Source organism: Rhineura floridana, chromosome 7 (genome assembly GCF_030035675.1).
Source record: "Rhineura floridana isolate rRhiFlo1 chromosome 7, rRhiFlo1.hap2, whole genome shotgun sequence".
In the NCBI taxonomy this organism is placed as follows: domain Eukaryota; kingdom Metazoa; phylum Chordata; class Lepidosauria; order Squamata; family Rhineuridae; genus Rhineura; species Rhineura floridana.
This window is the reverse complement of record NC_084486.1, coordinates 48,853,864-48,872,306: the sequence shown is the minus strand read 5'-3', so window position 1 is coordinate 48,872,306 and position 18,443 is coordinate 48,853,864. Positions and strand designations below refer to the sequence as shown.

Here is an 18,443-nt window from a genome sequence, read left to right as displayed (position 1 = left end):
AAGCTACACTGAATCCCGAAATGCCTATATACGCGAGGAATGCTAACAACCTTGCAGCTCAGCGGCAGCACATCTGCTCTACATGCAAAAGGTCCCGGGGCTGGGAGAGAGCCCTCGCTGAAACCCTGGAGGGTCGCTGTCAGTCAGGGTAGGCAACACCGAGCTCGATGGGTCCATGGCCTGACTCATTCCAAGGCAGCTTTCTCTGTTCCGATGTTCCTCACCTGATATAGAAATGGCGCGGATGAAGAAGCTGTGTTGTTGCTGCTAAGGAGTCTTCCTGCAAATCACCCGCAGATCGCGATCGACCTTCCACCGGCCCCTGCCCTGCCCCGTCACACCGCCCTGGGATCTTACGGAGCCAGGCTGTGGCGACTAAAAGCTGCGACCCTAGCGCCACTTCCCAGGCTCCCTCGTAGCGGCGGCGGGGAGTTAAGGGACCCCCGCCTTCCTCGGTTTTTCTGCCCCATTTTCTTTTTTTTACAATGAAGAAGAAATGTATTCTGGACCATTTTTTTCGGGGGGGGGACTTTTTTTTGGCTGTCTACGGCCTGCCACTTACCTAGGAGTAAGCCCTATTGAATTCAAAGGGACTCTTTTCTGAGTAGACCCTGACCAGGCTCGCATTAAGTCCCCCTGTGCCGGAGGGGGGCATCACAGCCAGGTCTCCGGGCCCTTCAAGCAGCGTCCTCGGATCCCGAGGAGACGTCTGGTCGCGCGAGGCGGAGAGAGTCCCGGTGCGCACCGAGGAAGGAGGGAAGCCCGTTTCTGATTGGTTACCTGCGTAGTGGGTTCCCCCCCTCGCCCAGGACAGGAGCGTCCCGTCCCAGCAACTCCCTCCCCCTCCTCCCCCCTTCTTTTATCGCGGACCTTCCCGGGCGCCAATCGCAGACCTCTCGGCCCCCACTTTAAATATGCAGCAAAGACGTCACCCCCCCACCCAAGGTGGCTCGTCAATATCTATATAAATCCGTCCAAGGCAGAGAATAGTTTAAAGGGGGTGTGGGTGAGGTGTGGGGAAAACCGGGCGAAGCGAGGAAGCGGTCCGGGCTGCGAATCTTCGCCCCGAGGATGGCCTCCAAAGGTGAGCACAGGAGCAGCCGGCTGCTTTTGACAGCTTGGCAGAGAGGGGAAAGGGGACGGGAGGAGCCTCTCTCCGCGCAGGGAAAGCCCCCCTTGGCTTCCGGGGTAACCCGCGTCGAGGATGGGGCTAGGGGCGCATAGGGGGGGCTTGGAGTCCAATCCTAGGCATGCCGGTTCGGACAGAAGCCCCCTCCCCGATTTCAGAAGGAGACGGCTTTCCAGTCGGTGTGCCCTAAGCTGGCAGCATTAGATCCTGGATCCATTCGAAACAAGCTGCGATCCTCATGAAGGCGCAGGCAGAAGCGAAGGGGCATCGAGCGCCGAGGAGGTGAGGACAGAGTAGCTGCGCGGGGTATTTTCCACGGGGGGAGTGACACCAGGAGGTCCACGTTCCTTGGAGATCTCTTGAATCCCGGTGGACGCTACAGGTTAGGATCGCAGCCTTTGCGCAAGGCCAGTGCTGCCCCCACTCTGAGGAGTTTGATGGACGGGTGAGGAAGCCGCTCTGAAGGCAGCAGCAGGAGCGCTTCTTGTCTGGCAGGGGCGACCGCTCTGCTTTCCCGACTGTGAGTTGCGCTACCTGCATGGGAACGCTAGTCCAGCATAGGATGCCACTTTAGGCTCCTGATAGGAGCAGCCCTGACGGGGATCCCATCCCTCCTCTTTCTCCTTCTCTCCCCCCCCCCTTCTTTTTGCACGCCCGCCTTCGGCGCCCAGCCCCAGCCGGCCAATGAATCCAGCCTGGCCAAGCTGCCCAACCCCAGCGCGAAGATGCTGCCGGCGGCGGATTGGGCGGCCGCGCTCTCCTGGTTGGAGGCTGCGCTGGCCGCCTCCCTGGCGCTGGGCTTCCTGCTGCTCCTGGCGCGGCACCTGTGGGGGCTCCGCTGGCGCCTGAGCCGAGACCGCTCCAGCGCCCTGCCTCTGCCCAAGGGCTCCATGGGCTGGCCCTTCTTCGGGGAGACGCTGCACTGGCTGGTCCAGGTGAGCCTCGGCGCGGTGGCGAGGCAGGTGGCGGCGGGGACGCAGGGAGCGCTTGAGGGCTCCAGGCTGTCAGCCCCGCCCGCCCAGTCCCGGGGAAAGGCATTCGGCACATGCTCAGGGATTTGTTTCGCCCGGCACTGAAAAGGGGTTCTAGTGAGGGTGTCCCGCCATTACTACCGTTAGTGGCCAGTTTCTCAAGACCGACCCCCGTCCCTAACTCTCTAGCTGGGCCTGGACCAATCCGTCCTCCTGCCAGTTCAGTGGGATTTCTTCCCACGAAGGTGTGCCTAAAAGAGCAGCCCTGGTCTGGAATTACTCCCAGAGGTGTACATGCTTGGGGGGGAGGGGTTGTGGTTCTCAACGGAGAAGGGGAGCACTTTTCTAATGCTCAGAGGCACTCTTCTTGCTCATTGCTTCACATGTCTCGGGATGGATGTTTGGGGACCAAGCTGTGTCACAAATTGATGTCCTTTAGGACAAGGTACTCTGAGCGCTCTCCTGTCGACTGTCGTCTCCCGCGTTCTGGGACTGGAACTAGCAAACATGTTCTGGCGTTAAGCTCCGGAGACCTCTATGTTTGGCTCAAGCGCAGGAGCTGCGAAGCGCAGCAAGAAAGGCCCTCTGCACTTGTTCAGAGACACCCTTGGCTTATTATTTAGCTGTAGGGACTTCGTGGGAATCTCTTGCTCGCGCTCCATCTCTCTCTCTCTCTCTCTCTGGCTTGCTGTGCAGGGTTCCAGCTTCCACAGCTCGCGGCGGCACAGATACGGCGCCGTGTTCAAGACTCACCTGCTGGGCAAGCCGGTGATCCGCGTGAGCGGCGCCGAAAACGTGCGCAAGATCCTACTGGGTGAACACAGCCTGGTGAGCGCCCAGTGGCCGCTCAGCACCCAGATCTTGCTGGGCTCGCACACCCTCCTGAACGCCAGCGCCGACACGCACCGCCAGCGCAGGAAGGTAGGAGGGCGGGCGGGCAGGCTGGCCGCCCTCCATCCGGCTCAGGTCACTGGGAAGGGAAACGGCGCAACGGGGAGGGCCTAACAGTTGGACTGCCACTCCAATCAGCCCCAGCCAGCATGGCCAATGGTCAGGGGTGAGGAGAGATGCAGTCCCCGGGCCTGCCTTAAGCTGGTGCTGGGCAGTGAGCAGAACCCGTTGGCCATCCCACGCGGAGGTTCGGGTTCAAAAGGACCCTTACAGCAGGGGCAGAGACCCTTTTGCCCTCCCCGTGTTGCTGAACTACAGCTCCCATCAGCCTCAGCAAGCACGGCCAATGGCCTGGGATGATGGGAGTTGTAGCAGTCAGCCTCATCTGGACAGCTAAAGGTTCCCCACACCTGCCTTACACAGTTCTCTTGACTGCTGAGACTATACCACTTAGGGCTACTGCTGCTAGCGGGAGATGGATATTGGAATGGCTTTCTGTCTCTCTCTTTAAAATCATTAACGCTTGGCTTCCCAGCAGTAGTGTACTGGCATATTCAGAAGTGCAGGGCCCCTTCGTGTTAGTTGCAGCCATACCACTTCCCCTCCTTTTAATTTTTTTTCAAGATTTTCATTTATTTATTTTTGCTGCAGGGTTGAGAATGAGATCCTTGTTAATGCCTTCTCCCACAACAACAGACATCCCTCGGAGTCAAGGAGCATGAAAGGGGAGAGTGTTAGCTGCTGAGAAGAGTATTTTCAGTGGCTGACTCATCTCCTTTCACTCTGATTGCCTTCAATCAGCAGGAAAGAACAAGGAAACACATGAGAAGATTCTTCTAAGTGGGTAACATACTCCCCTTTCACGTTGATTGGCTGGTAGGATGCTGGAGACAAAGGGACCCTGTTCCCAGAAAAGTAAGGTATCTAAGACCCTCTGAGACCCTGGACGACTACACCCCTGCCTGTCAGGACCTACTTATCCATGTTTAGGAAAGTTTCCCCACCCCATAGACCAGCATAGAAGCACACTCTGTCACACAAAGTGGTATAGTACAGCGAAAGTGTCTACACCAGTCTGATGTTTGTATAGATTGGTTCATTCAGGACATGAACGGGAAAGAACTGGGAGACTGATGAAGGAAAAGCAGGGCTTTTCTAGGAGCTTTTCTAGCAGCTTACCTAGGAGAACACCTCCCCGTACCTATTCATTTATAAAAATATTTGTATACTGCTGTTTCTGAAAAACATCAAAGCGGTTTACAACACCTTTAAAAAAACCAAAGGTCAGCTGTTGGAAAAAGCATTTAAAAAGTATTTATTTGAAATTGCAAGGCGTATCCCACATCTCTCCCCCTTTCTTTCTTTCTTTCTTTCTTTCTTTCTTTCTTTCTTTCTTTCTTTCTTTCTTTCTTTCTTTCTTTCTTTCTTTCTTTCTTTCTTTCTTTCTTTCTTTCTTTCTTTCCACGTCAGATCTTGGCAAGAGTCTTCAGCCGAACCGCCCTGGAGAGTTACCTGCCCCGCATCCAGAAGGTCGTGAGCTGGGAGCTGCGGAGCTGGTGCCAGCAGCCAGGCCCCATCACGGTCTATTCTTCCGCAAAGACCTTGACCTTCCGCATCGCCACTCGGATCCTGCTGGGGCTCAGCCTGGAGGAGAAGCAGTTCCAGGAGCTGGCCGGCACCTTTGAGCAGCTGGTGGAGAATCTCTTTTCTTTGCCGCTCAACATCCCCTTCGGCGGGCTGCGGAAGGTACAGGCTGGGGGCGGGATGGGTGTATGCAGGCATGAGCCACTCAGTCCCCCTCCTCCGTTCTCCAAGGAGAGCCGGCCGGGAAGCAGCGCCGATCAGGCCATGCGGATCGTTTTCCTGCCATTCTGACGTCCAGTAAACGCTACTGGTCGACGATCAATCCTATAAATCCTGGACTAAAACGGACTCTATTTTACATCGGATCGACTCCGGTTCTTACTGTTTATTTTATCTCATTTCACACCTTTCCAAATTGCCTTTCAATAGGCTTCCCAAGGCGGCTTTCATTAATAGCTTATATTAATGAAGTATGTGAGTGAAGGACCCTCTTCTGACCTATCGAAAAAACAAGGTTCTGGCTTTAACCTCCGGGGATCCCTATCCTAATCAAGCAGCCGTGATGACTTAACTTCTGCTGGAAAGGTCCTCTGCACCTGCTCAGAGGCATCTTGCTCCTCTTGCTTATTTGTTTGTTTAGGCTATTTTAAACCAGCTTCCCCACCCCCACCCCCATTACTCGTCTTCCTAAAGCAGGACACAATTAAGATTTCTAGTACAGTAAAATAGCAACAAACTCGAAAAGAGAGCCAGTGAGGTGTAGTGGTTAAGGTGTTGGACCTGGGAGAGCAGGGTTCGAATCCCCACACAGCCATGAAGCTCACTGGGTGACCTTGGGCGAGTCACTGCCTCTCAGCCTCAGCGGAAGGCAATTGTAAACCCCCTCTGAATACCGCTTACCATGAAAACGCTATTCATAGAGTCGCCATAAGTCAGGATCGACTTGCAGGCAGTCCATTTCCTTTTCAAACTCGAAAAGGAGCAAGAGCCTCATTAAAAGAAAATTACGGTCCGTTTATCCCAAAACCTTTGCAAAGTTCTCAATTTTTTTTAAAAAAAAATGGATTTAACATGTACATTTATTTAAATCTATTTGCTGTATCATACTCAGTGTGAATATAGATCAGGTTTACATTGACTCCAATACAGAATAAACTGTGTCCCATTCTGCTGAAAAGTCTGAATCGTCTGAGTTCTTCCCTCCCACACGTGGGAAGAACTGTGGATTTTGTTCATCCGGCTTCAAGGGGGCAAAATCTAGGTTCTGTCGTATAGTGTTGGAATAGTGATGGCGACGCTTAGGGGGCCACCACCTTAACTGGCTTAAAGGCAAGCATTATCAGCAGCCTCAAAACGAGCTGGCGAACAGTGGAGTCCTTAGAAGAACAGGTGCCAGTTCTAATCCCCGTGGCCAATGACAGAGAGGAATAAAACAAGGGGGGGGGAGGCTGAGCTCTTTGCTGATCCATATTCAAAGCCTTGTTGGGAAAGACACGTGCTTCCTTGCATAAGCAGAGTTCCTGCGGCTTCGTATACTGGGGGCACCGGAGCACAAAGCTCTGCTCAAGACCCGCCAGTTCCCTTGACCTTTCTTGGCTGACCTTGGGCTGTGATGTGGGCGGGGGTCGCGTTGGAGAACCCGAAGTCGTTAGGAACCCGCTTGCGTTCTTAACCGAGGAAGGCTGCCATCCTAACCACCTCTACTCTGAATTCAGTGGGGCTTACTCTCAGGTAAATGGGGTAAGTAAGGCTACAAGCCCAACCCCACCGGGAGCAAGGTTCATTCAGTTCAGCAGGACTTACTTCTGAGTAGACACCGTTAGGCCTGCACTGTAGGTCTCACGGGGTGCTCAGTGGAGCTTGGGTAAATGGACATAGGATTGTTATGTAAATTTGTATAGATATTAGCAGAGATTGTCAAAGGTCTGTGAGATGCGTGTGTGCCAGTGTGTGCATTTCCCTAAGTAGCAGGCTTTTACCGTGCATTGAGATCACTGAGACTTAAGACTTAGCAAAATTAGAAAAGCTACTTTATTTATAGAAATACATAGGAGATAGGAAAGGCATACCTAGTTCTAACTAAATTGGAGGCGCAATGCCTAGATTTGCCCTCATGGCTCAGGAAGGAGAGAGCAAAGGTGTCTCCTCTCTCTTGGACAGTTGAAGAAGAGAAGAAAGGACGGAAGGAGGAGGGACAGATAAGCTTCCCTTAAGAGGTATCAGTCTAACAACGGAAGGAAGGAAGTCAGAGCATCATAGGTAAAGGTAGTCAAGCCTATCCATCTGGAGGACCCCAACTCTATCTCCTTTCTGGAAAACAAACAAAAGAACAAAAACAGGAGTTGCTCTTGCCCCACTTCCAACAAAGATTGCCCCTAAGGCCCATCGGACTTTCCTCTCAAAAGCAGAGCAGTAATCCAAGCAGCACACGCCTAGTTGGGAGTAAACTCCGTTTGACCTCGGATCGCCTTCTTCCGGAGCAAAGAGGGTCACGCTGCACAGAAAGCCTCACCCTTGCAGGAGCGAGCTGCCGCCTTGGGAGTCATGGAGAGTGCCTTAAAGAGGGTGGTTGTCTGGTGGCGGAGAGCAGACGGAGGAAAAGGAACTGAGAGCTCGTCCTATTTTTTCCTATTTTTTTCTTATTTTTTCTTCCAGAAAGTCCTTCAGGAGTGCTCCTTTTGCTATGTGTCTTTAGCACTAGCTGCGATGCTTTGACACTGAAGACTTGAAAGGGTTCTCTTCCCAGTAGATCTGGAGGTTACAGCCCCTCCCCCCAAGTCTAGCTCCAGCAGGATGCCATTTATTTGGCTGTTTCTTTAACAGAGAGTAATAAAACTCTTTCAGGATCTCTGATTCCACCTCATGCCCCCCCTTCCCTGCCTCCGCATTCACCTACTCAAACTGTGGCAGATCAGTGTCTGAAGGCTTCATGGTGGTCAGGATTCCTTCTTTCCCTGCCACAGGACCAGAGGTATAGTCATTTGGGGTTGCAGGGTCATAGACCCCATACTTTCTGGGAGCAGGGTTCCAGCCAGGTTCCAATGTGTGAGCTAATCAGCCTGAAAAGGGAGTATGTTAGCCACTGAGAAGAATCCTTGTCCTTTCGTGTTGATTGGAGCCAATCAGAGTGAAAGGAGGTGAGTCAGCCACTGGGAAGACTCTTCTCAGTAGCTAACACACAACCTCCACTTTAATGCAGATTGACTCCTGGGGATGTCTGTTGTAATGGAGTGTGGACTCGCTACAGTGACAGGGAGAGCAAGGGAGAGGAGGGAAAGTGGACAAGGAGAGTGGCTGTGAGGGGTGTGGCATGACTATCATGAAGGGACCCCGCCCTTCAGAATTTGCCACTGCACTACTGGCAGGAAAAGTTGGGCTTCATGTTATTTGCTATCAGCAGAGAATTTATAATGGATTAAAGCTGTGTGTGAGAGAGAGTTTACCTGAAAGGAGTAGGCTTTTACTCTGCATTCCAATCTTGAGATTTTGGACTTTGTAAAATAAGAAAAACTATTATATTGATACAACTACATCATTGATAGGAAAGGCATACCTAGTTCCAACAATGACTGGCCTTTGTCGTCAGACCCATGCTAGAGGAGGAGAACAAAGACAAAATGTCTCCTCTCCTTCCTTTCCATCTGGCCGAGGAAGAAGGAAGGAGTGAGGTCAGCTCCCTGAGAATAGCAGTTTACAAGGGAAGAAAGACAGGTAGACTGTTGGACCTGGAGCAAGAGCAACTCCTGTTTTGTTCTTTTGTTTATGTTCCAGAAGGGAGATAGAGTTAGGGTCCTCCGGATGGCTAGGCTTGCTTATCTTTACCTGTGCTCTTCTCTACCTAACTTCCTTCCATTGTAAACTGATATGCTCAGGGAAGCTGACCTGCCCCTCCTTGGTTTTTTTTCTCCGACTGTCTGGGGAGAGAGGAGACATCTTTGTCTTTGCCCTCTCTCCTGAGCCATGAGGGCAATACCCAAGTCTGGGCATTGCGCCTCCAACTCAGTTAGAACTAGGTATGCCTTTCCTATCTCATATGTATTTCTATAAAGTAGCTTTACCGTTGACAATCTCTGCTCATTTATACACATTCACATAATATAGAGGAACACATGCAAGGATAGGCAGCCTAGACAGCTGGAGGACTCCTCTATCTCCCCTTCAGTAGGCAAAATGAACCCACATAGTTGTTGTTGTTGCCACACTTCCAACACATCACTGGGTGAGATTGGCGGAAAGAAAACTTTATTGGTTTCAGCTAAGGAAGAGGATATATTAGGCTTCAAATGAGCTGGAGCTCCTACATAGAGAAGTACAGTAAAGGGCTTCCTGAACGTTCCAAGTGCTGGCTTTTTTGGCCTCCAAAGAGGCTAGACCTGTGGGTACATGTGCCTTTCTCCTTCACTCTTGTGAATTTTTCTCTGAACAATTCTGTTCACCTTCCTTTCAGGGAATAAAGGCCCGGGATCTGTTACACGACTATATGGAGAAAGCCATCTTGGAGAAACTGAAGCAGAAGGATTCTGCAGCTCACAGTGATGCTCTAGATTTCATCATCAACAGTGCCAAGGAGCATGGCAAAGAATTCACCATGCAGGAGTTGAAGGTACCTCCGTTTGAGGCTCCTGGGTGATGGATTTGTTTCAGGCAGGGACCGCGACCAAACACTGTCATTTTCAATATGACAGACATTCCTGGGACATGTAGAGAAGTAATAAAAGTGTAAGAGCCTCTGGCCATGTACAAAGGTCATTTCTATATGTCCATTCCACCCAGTCCACAAGCAGGACATTATGACAGGACTTCCATGCACCTGGCAAGACTCTCTTTCCAAGTCAGAGTTCCAACCAAGCCATGATTGAGGTGAAATAATTCTTCACATGATCTTTTCTCTGCATCTTTTCCATGGTGCTTAGTTAACTCCCATTGACTTTCAGTCAGACATGGATCCAGATTATGTCTGCCATGAGGGTGGCTGTAAACTATGTGGATTTTTTGTATTCCGCAAAGTTAAATTGAAAATACCCCCATACCATTCTGATGCTTCCCATAAGCTCATTTCAAAACAAAACCTTACAAAACTTATAGTCCTGATCTCAGAAACGCTTGCTTAACCCTCTAAATTTTCATGGTGATACACAAAACAGTCAGAGAGAATCGAGAATTCAAAGTGTAAAAAGACAGAAAAACAGCCAGACCCCTTTGGGACTTTTTTTCTGTCAGAGTTCTCATAATCTGTTGAAATTAATTAAAAATCATCTGTGTTCACTGAGTACCTATAATCCTATTACTGACCTTGCCCCATACCTTTACCTTCATCTTCTGCAGTATAAAAGTTTTTTAAATGCCTGGTTGATTTTTAATTAATTTAAGGAATTTTACATTGAACACAGTAATAATGTCGGGCATGCCCAGTCAGTGTTCTAAAAGCCAGACTCACAGCTGCTGGGCTTGGCTAATCAGGGGGCCACAACCATGCCAGACCGTTATTTCACTTGAGACAGTCATGGCTTCCCCCAAAGAATCCTGGAAAGTGTCGTTTGTGAAGGGTGCTGAGAGGAGACTCCTATTCCCCTGACAGAGCTCCAGTGGGCAGGGTGATTTAAGAGTCAGCTGCACTGTGAAGGGAACAGGGCATTTCCTAGCAACTCTCAGCACCCATGACTGCCTAAAGTGAAATAAAGGCTTGTTGTGGATATGGCCAGTGACAGCTTTGGTTTAAATTTGGGTTGGAGACTACATGTGCCTGCTGTAGAATAAAATGGTGGGGGAAATGCTGAAAAAGAATGATACTGTTCACAATGTTTTCCTTTTGGAAAGGAAAGGGGTTTCCCCTCTGCTCAGTGCCCACCCACCCAATCTCCTCCCCTTCCCTTCCTTCCTCCCCCTTCCCTTCCTGCCCTCATCCTCCCCTCCCTGCCCTCATCCTCCCCTCCCTGCCCCTCCTCCAGGTCAATTTCACCTATCTAAGCATGACTGCATGGGAGTGAATCCCACTGAACTCATAAAGCGTGCAAATGATCAAACCTGCCCTCCCCCTCCAATCCCATCCTTCCTCCTCCTTCCCCCTCCCCCATGGTCAGTTTTACCTATCTTAAGCATGACTGCATGGGATAAAATCCCATTGAACTCAATAAATATGCAAATGCTCAAACCTGCCCTCTCTTTCCCTTCTCCTTTCTCCCATCACCTCCCTTTTGCTCCTTCTCTCTCCTCCTTCCTCCCTCCACCTCACCTTCCAATCCCCTCCTTCCTCCCCCCTCCTTCTTCTCCCCTCTCCCCCCTTCCGCTTTCCCTCTACTCTCCCCTCCCCCTCCCCCCATGGTCAGTTAACCTATCCTAGCCATGATTGCACTGGAGTAAATTCCACTTAACTCAATAAGCAAGCAAATGATCAGACCTGCCTTTCCCCTCCTTCCCCTCTCCTCTCCCTTCCTCCTCCCTTCTTCCTCTCCTCCCTTCTTCCTTCTTTCTTTTCCCCTGCCCACTCCAGGTCTCCCTCCCCATGGCCAGTTTTACCTATCCTAAGCATGATTGCATGGGAGTAAATCCCACTGAACTCAATAAACATGCAAATGATTAAACCTGCCCTCCCCCCTCCTGCCTGCTCCCATCCTCCTCCTCCCTCCCCATCCCTTGTGGTCAGTTTCACCTATGCTAGGCATGATTGCAGGGGAGTACATCCCACTGAACTCAGTAAGCATGCATATGATCAATCCATTCTCAGCAAACTTGGACAGGATCCCATTCCGGATTAAAAAGCAAAGAAATTGACTAAGAGGCAAAAAACTCCTTGCGGTTTAAGAATGTACCTATAGTCAACAGATATTTCTATCAAACTTTAAAAAGCAGGGAAATTGGGCAGCTATAGTGAATGCACCAGTGGAGCAGGAGACCTGACCTCCTCTCTGAGATATTGGACTGCCCTACAAATTTATCAAAATGCAAACACAATCTGGGTCTGTCTTTCATAGTCCAATCAACTTCCTGTGTAGCTTGGAAGACCAACGGTCGGGAACAATGGGAGTTGTAATGGGAAAGGCCCTAGTTGCCAATCTCTGCTCTTATGGATGGAAAAATAAAGCATTTGACTCAGTTAAGTTTTATTCCAGGGTATAGTCTGAATATGAGTAATGTCTTGGCTCAACTAGATCAGTTCTTGGTTGCAGAGGTGATGTTACATAATTTTAGCCTATGGACTTAACAGTCTGACAGGGGTGGGGCTCTTGCTTCTGGGTTTAATGGTCTTATGGAGGTCCCCTTCTTTAGATGGTAACATGCATTAATTCACCTACTTGAAATTGTAGTAGGGCAGCTGCATTCTGCACCCCTGCCCAGTTCCTTCTACCAAGTGGAGCCCCCAAGTTCTACCCTGGTGGTACCATGGCATGGATGCATGGCAACTGTGGACTGCACACTCCTGTGAGAGATAATTCACTGTTGCACTTGGTACCCCAAAACAATTGGAGGTGGCGAGCCCTTTTTTCTAAGCCATTTTGCCCCTGACTTTAACTCAGGTCACCAAAACTGTAATCTCGACAATTTCCTCCTACAAGTTTTTCATTGTCATTCCTAAGGATCTCCATGTCCTCTGGGTCAGGTTGGAATCCAAAAATGATGCAAGTTATATGTTTTCCCCCACTCTGAAAGCTCTAACAATGTTATATTCAGATTCTAATCTCAACATGTGGGTTTAAAACACAAGCAGACTCCATATTTAACGACTTGTAGGTGCCATGAAAAAAATATTTGATGTCTCTCAATGGCTTATCTTGCAGGAGTCTGCCATTGAGCTGATATTTGCTGCATTCTTCACCACTGCCAGTGCTACTACTTCCATGATCCTTCTCTTGCTGAAACACCCTTTGGTCATAAAAAAGATCCAGCAGGAGCTTGCATCCCATGACTTCACTGGGCATTGCCTTGCTGCAGAAGATTCTCTGACAAACTGTCACTCTTTCACAGAGGCTCTGGTCATCCATGGAAAAGAGAGCAAAGACGGGGATTCCAAGATGCCTCTTCCACCCAAGTTGGAAGCAGAACAAGGCAGAGGGACAAAGAGGGAAGAGAGAGGCCCTAAATTGGGTCCCATTGCTAGAGTAACCCAAGGAACCTTCCATGGGACTACAAACTGCCCTTGCTCAGTGTCCAAACAAGAAGAGGCAGGTAAAGTTCATGGCAGCCTGGAAGGACATGAGTGTTATTGCCAGTCTTACCTGACCCTGGAGAAGATGAGCCGCCTGCGCTACTTGGATTGTGTCATCAAGGAAGTGCTGCGCTTGCTGCCCCCAGTATCTGGAGGCTACCGAACAGCCTTACAAACCTTTGAATTGGATGTGAGTTGTGTGGTTTGCTACGTGGGTTCCTTTTGAGGAGGAGTTTGGAATATGGGTTGGGTTGAGTAGGTTTTCACAACGTTAGTCTGACCACTTTATAGGGACCATGGGAAACATCTTTATAGGAGCCATGAGAAGCACCCTCCTTTCCCAGTGAGCTATGTGTTTCTCCTACTTAGGGACAGAAGAAGTAAGGAGAAGGCAACAAGTGCAGAATCAGAAGCATTGTGGCTGGCAGGTTAGGGACTTAGTGGCCCCTGGGGTTTGGTGTGGGAAACGCAGTGCTGAAACTGCTATTGAGCAGGGTAGAGAAACATGGGGGAGATCCAATAAACAGGACCCCCCAGTAGCAGATACCTGGCTGATATGGTTTGTGAAAATGAAAGGAATGGTGAACAAGGCCCCATCAAGTTTTAATAAACCACAGGACTGATTCATGAGAAAGCATATGTAGAGAATGAGAGCTGGGGATGGGTAGAGTGCAATTTGTTCAGGTCTCCAAAACGTCAATACCCAGCCCCAATGCTCAGTAGACTAGATAGCAGGACTGCTGCCATTTCAGGCATTGTAATTGGAGTGTCTGTTGTGGAGGGTAGTGGTAGAGAATGTCGGCTGTATGTGGAGAATGTTTAAGCACTCATCAGCTGAAAGATTGCCATGGCTCTTTTGCTGCATAGTCATGGATTTCAGTGTAAGATCAACAGGGCAAGGGAAGGAGCAGCCCCTCCATGGCTACAACAAACTCACATGCACATATTTTTCTAGGCATTTCCCTCTCAGGTGGTAGTTTACAAAACCAACTGTTCTTTTAATCAGTCCAAATATAACTTGGAGGGGAGAAAATAGCACATATATGTATATATATGTATATATATATACACACACACCAAATCACCAGGAAGGGGAATGCTTAAACAAATTAAACACTAGTTTGAGATTGTCTCATTTATATATATGTAAATAAACTCTCAGAAAAGTGTGGGTTCTTGATCAAGGTGGTTCTTCTGTTTGTTGATGTTATAGCATCACAAATAATATGTTTAATTGCCTTTGGGTCCTTGCATAACCACAGGTAGAGGAGAAAGTGTGTTATGTGGATCAAAGGGTTGCATACCCCTAGAATAGAAACACAGTCTAAGTTATAACATAAGGTGTTTTATATTGAGGCAGGCTGTTGGTGTGCCTGGTGCAGTACTGTCTCTTTGGACTTCCTGAAGAGGTCTTTCCCAATTCTGCTACCTGAGATCACTTTTTAGTTCTGCCTCACCAATTATGGGAGCCGTCAAGCTGCATAAGAATTGCATTCTGTGCCAAATATTTGTCGAGCAGCCTTGAGCCAGTGTGGTGTAGTGGTTAAGGCAGCCTTTCCCAAAAAGTGTGCCTCCAGATGTTGTTAGACCACAACTTCCATCAGCCTCAGGCAGCATTGCCAATGGTCAGGAAAGATGGGAATTGTGGTCCAACAACATCTGGAGGCACACTGGTTGGGAAAGGCTGGGTTAAGGTGTTGGACTACGACCTGGGAGACCAGGGTTCGAATCCACACGTAGCCATGAAGCTCACTGGGTGACCTTGGGCCAGTCACTGCCTCTCAGCCTCATGAAAACCCTATTCATAGGGTTGCCATAAGTCGGAATTGACTTGAAGGCAGTAAAGCTGTTGGGTCATCTCAGATGCCAACTAACTTATTGTTGTTTGACTCTTGCAATGCCTTGAGCGTGCTGACCCTAATATTCCAAGAGCCGTGCCCTCAGGCAAAAATAAAGGTGGTTGTGAGAAAACAATTTAAGGGTTTTCTGTAAAACATTGTTGTATACACATTTCTATTGGACTATTGAAAGAGATATTGGATATTTCAATGTACTTTCCCAGTGATGTGATTTACACATCACTGAAATCATGGTATTTCTACACCACCCATTATAGGTCTCTTAACGTTTTAATAGATGCCAAGATTTGATAGGCTTGAGCCTTAAGCTCAAGAATAATGGTGTGGGTGAGTTGAACTTGCAGGGGTTTCTCAAAGACTGGATCTGTTGTGTGGAGGTTCCAGAAGTTGCTGTCCTTCCCCTTCACTTCGCAGGTCGCTGTCTCTGGTTCTGATTTTGTTTTGTCTCCCTGTTACAGGGCTGCCAGATTCCCAAGGGCTGGAGTGTGATGTACAGTATTCGGGATACGCATGAGACTGCCAGCATCTATCAGAGTCCCCCAGACATCTTTGATCCAGAGAGGTTTGGGGCATCACAGGAAGAGCACAAAGTAGCCGGCCCTATCCGCTTTCACTATATACCCTTTGGAGGGGGAGTCCGAAACTGCATAGGCAAAGAGCTAGCTCAGACCATCCTCAAGATGCTCGCTATTGAACTGGTCAGCACAACTCACTGGGAGCTGGCCACAGCCCACTTCCCTAAGATGCAAACTGTGCCTATTGTGCACCCTGTGGATGGCTTGCAGCTCTATTTTCACCCCCTGAAGCCTGGAAGAGAAAGTAGTGAGACCAGCAAGACAAACTCTTGAGAAGCACAAATAACTCAGCTGTATCTCTAGCTTAGGACCAGCTTCTGGGATGAAATATCAGACCCCTTTCAATGTAGGTTTTTCAGCCTGCATCAGCCCCTTTCCTGCCTGTTGGTTGTGGGAGAGGAAAGGATGAAGTCCCTGTCCTTGGTCCTTAATAGCTTGTGAGCCTCCTATTAGCATCTGTTCAGAGAAGTGAATCTGCAGTGATCATCCCCTTCTGTAACTCTTAGCTGCACTTTTGTGTGTGTGTGTGTGTGTTGTACTACCTTGGGACCTGGTTAAGAGAAGTCATGGTCCAAAACTAGATGTCTCAGAAGGAATACTAGAAAATGCTGGTATCAGATTTTCTATTAGGGAGAAGCTATGTATGTGTAGATCAAGTATGTATAGAGCAGAGGGCTCGTTATCTGAGAGTGCTCTGTATTAATAGCAGACGTAACCTGCTCCCTGCAAAAAGATCCTTAGGACAAGACTGCTTTTCCATCACATCACAATGGAGTGGTGGTTCTGTTCCTGATAGGAAGGAACAACTCACTGATGGAACTTTGCCAATTTAACAAATTAAATAACCAATTGCTTGCCAAACGGATGTGGTATGAATACATCACAAGGCAGGCTTATGGGGCTGACAGATAGGAGGGATGGTGCCCAGCTGAGGGCAGGTGAAGGACAGCATGTGGTCCCAGAGTATGGTTCTGGGAGGAAGGACTGGATATAAATTAATTAAATAAATAAATTCAGACATTTAAATCCAAAGCTGATTGTAAACTTCAGCTAAACAGCAAATGAAGAGCCATTCCTAAGACCTAAACCCAATTCTTGTGTATGTCCTATATCACTTTTAAACGGTAATTGGCATCATAGCATACTTGAATTATTGAGGGAAAGCACCAAGCAAGCAATTCTAGACATATCTACTCAGATTGAATTTAATGGGAATAACTCCCAGGTAAATGTGTATAGGACTGCAGCCTGATTCATTTGCCAGACTGCATTGCTGTTGGCTGGCCTTAATTTCAAACATCACATCATTTACATATGCAAACTAGCTATGGATTTGGGATGCTAGGCTGTCAGGAGAAAGATGGACAGGATTCCGTAGGTCTGATTAACAACATGAATGCACATTATTTGATTTCTTATTCCTTTGTGCCTGACAGCTGCATGTGTGAACAAAGTCCATTGAAAATCATTGAATTTGAAGGGATATGAAGTGGTATATAAATTCCATCTATGGCATTTTGACCTGTGATAGCTCCTTGACACATTCAAGCCATCAAGTGATGAGCATGCACTTAATCAAGATGTCCATGGTCATTCATTTGTTTGCTCAAGATATTCTCCAGTAGCTCACACCAAACTGCCAACTGGGTACAATTACCATGCTGATGGAACTTTGCCAATTTAACAAAATAGCAGTGCTTGGCTTTACATTAGTTCCAACTGATTAGGAGTAACTGATTTGTGGGTCATGGCCTTAGCTCATGAGTATATCCTTTTCATCCTAAACAAGACCTGTTCACTATAGGCCAATGGTTTGTATTTCATAAAATCTCTTATTCTAGAATTGTGTTGCTGAAATCTGTTGGACCAAGACGGCTCTTAGTGACCCTGTCCAGCTGATTAAGAACCCACTTTAGCTGCAGAATTGTGGGTGGATTATGCTGCTGGTGTGTGATAACTGGGTTTTTAAAGAGGAGTGGATAGTGGTATTGTAGAAGTGGAGCGGTGTCTGTGGATAATCTCTCTGTCTCTACTTGGACTAGGAATGTCCAAGTATGTAGGATGCTACTTTAGTGCCAAGGGTTGAACAAAATGTCTCAGTGGCCTATAGTTCGGCAACAGTAACTTGTGTTTCTGATGGATATCTGATGGATGAAGCTGCTATTAGTAATTATCTTCTCCAGCTGCACAAGGATTGTGGCATCTAAGATTATTTGAGGGGAAGAAAATCAGGCTGTTGGTTGTGGTTTAGAAACCTGGGAAGAAGCTACTTTCTTAAAGGAAACATGCAGGAGGTAATGATAGTATTATATGTACAGTTGCTTTGTTGTTGTTGATATGTGCCTTCAAATTGATTGAGTTATGGTGACCCTATGAATCAGCGACCTCCAATAGCATCTGTTGTAAATCACCCTGTTCAGATCTTGTAAATTCAGGTCTCACATTACATGTTCCTACTGTGTACGTTGTACAACTCCGGACTCTCCTTTCACATCTGTGCACATCAGCCTCCGGGCTTCCTTTCGGCTTTGACCCAGTTGCATCATTAGGCACAGCACTACTTGTACTTGTCAATTGTTCTTTCCCAGTAGCTCAATGAGTGCTATCTAACCTGGTGGTCTCATCTTCCAGCACTATCTCATGTTGCATTTTGGATACCCTGTTCATAGGGTTTTCATGGTAAGAGGTATTCAAAGGTGGTTTACCATTGCCTTCTGAGTTTGGATACATCTTAGTCTGGTGTCTCAGGTTTAACCATTCTGCCTTGGGTGATCCTGCTGGAGGTAGGCCTCTTGGTTGAGACTCCTGACAGCATTGCTCTCAGCTTCTTCGACACTCTCAAACCCCTCAACCCGTTAAGGTGTGCAGCGTAGAGGAGAGCAGTTACTTTAAGCATTCCAATTCCTTGAAGGAAGGCAAAAAACCCACAAAACCCCTGTCTTGACTTGGGCCTAGATCTCATGGAGGTGTTGAACTTCAGGTTTCAGGTAGGGGTTATCTGATTAAATGTTCTTCCATACAAAAAAAAAAGTTCCTTACACATAGAAAGCTGGCATGCTCAGGAGAAGGCTAAGTTAGAACATTTGTTCTTGACCTTCCAGTTTTCTATGAATAGGTCAGTTTTTTGTATGGAGGAATTTTTAATCATGTGAGCTCCCTCTACCTTTGAATTTGCAATTCCCTCTACCTTTGAATTTGCAATTTGAAGTAGTGCAAACCAGACCCATGGTTGCTGGCTTTTTGAGAACAAGGCCTTAGAAGCAAGACTTCACAGGTGTCCTTGTAATTCCA

At 48.1% G+C, this 18,443-nt stretch overlaps 1 protein-coding gene across 1 annotated transcript; it reads left to right on the top strand.

Moving 5' to 3' along the window:
- Positions 1 to 1,854: 1,854 nt before the first annotated feature.
- Positions 1,855 to 16,604, top strand: LOC133389661 (cytochrome P450 26C1). Its single transcript, XM_061637691.1, has 6 exons — positions 1,855 to 2,064; positions 2,797 to 3,021; positions 4,462 to 4,737; positions 9,023 to 9,178; positions 12,351 to 12,908; positions 15,036 to 16,604. The coding sequence occupies exons 1-6, from the start codon at positions 1,855 to 1,857 to the stop codon at positions 15,423 to 15,425; spliced, it is 1,815 nt and encodes a 604-aa protein (XP_061493675.1). The 3' UTR covers positions 15,426 to 16,604.
- The last annotated feature ends 1,839 nt before the right edge of the window (positions 16,605 to 18,443 follow it).

What these genes read in the sequence shown, in the direction of transcription:
- LOC133389661 (XM_061637691.1), top strand. Translation starts at nt 1,855, where the DNA reads ATGCTGCCGGCGGCGGATTGGGCGGCCGCGCTCTCCTGGTTGGAGGCT. An exon ending in CCTTCGGCGGGCTGCGGAAG is followed by an intron (nt 4,738 to 9,022) that starts GTACAGGCTGGG and finishes CCTTCCTTTCAG; the next exon opens with GGAATAAAGGCCCGGGATCT. An exon ending in TCACCATGCAGGAGTTGAAG is followed by an intron (nt 9,179 to 12,350) that starts GTACCTCCGTTT and finishes CTTATCTTGCAG; the next exon opens with GAGTCTGCCATTGAGCTGAT.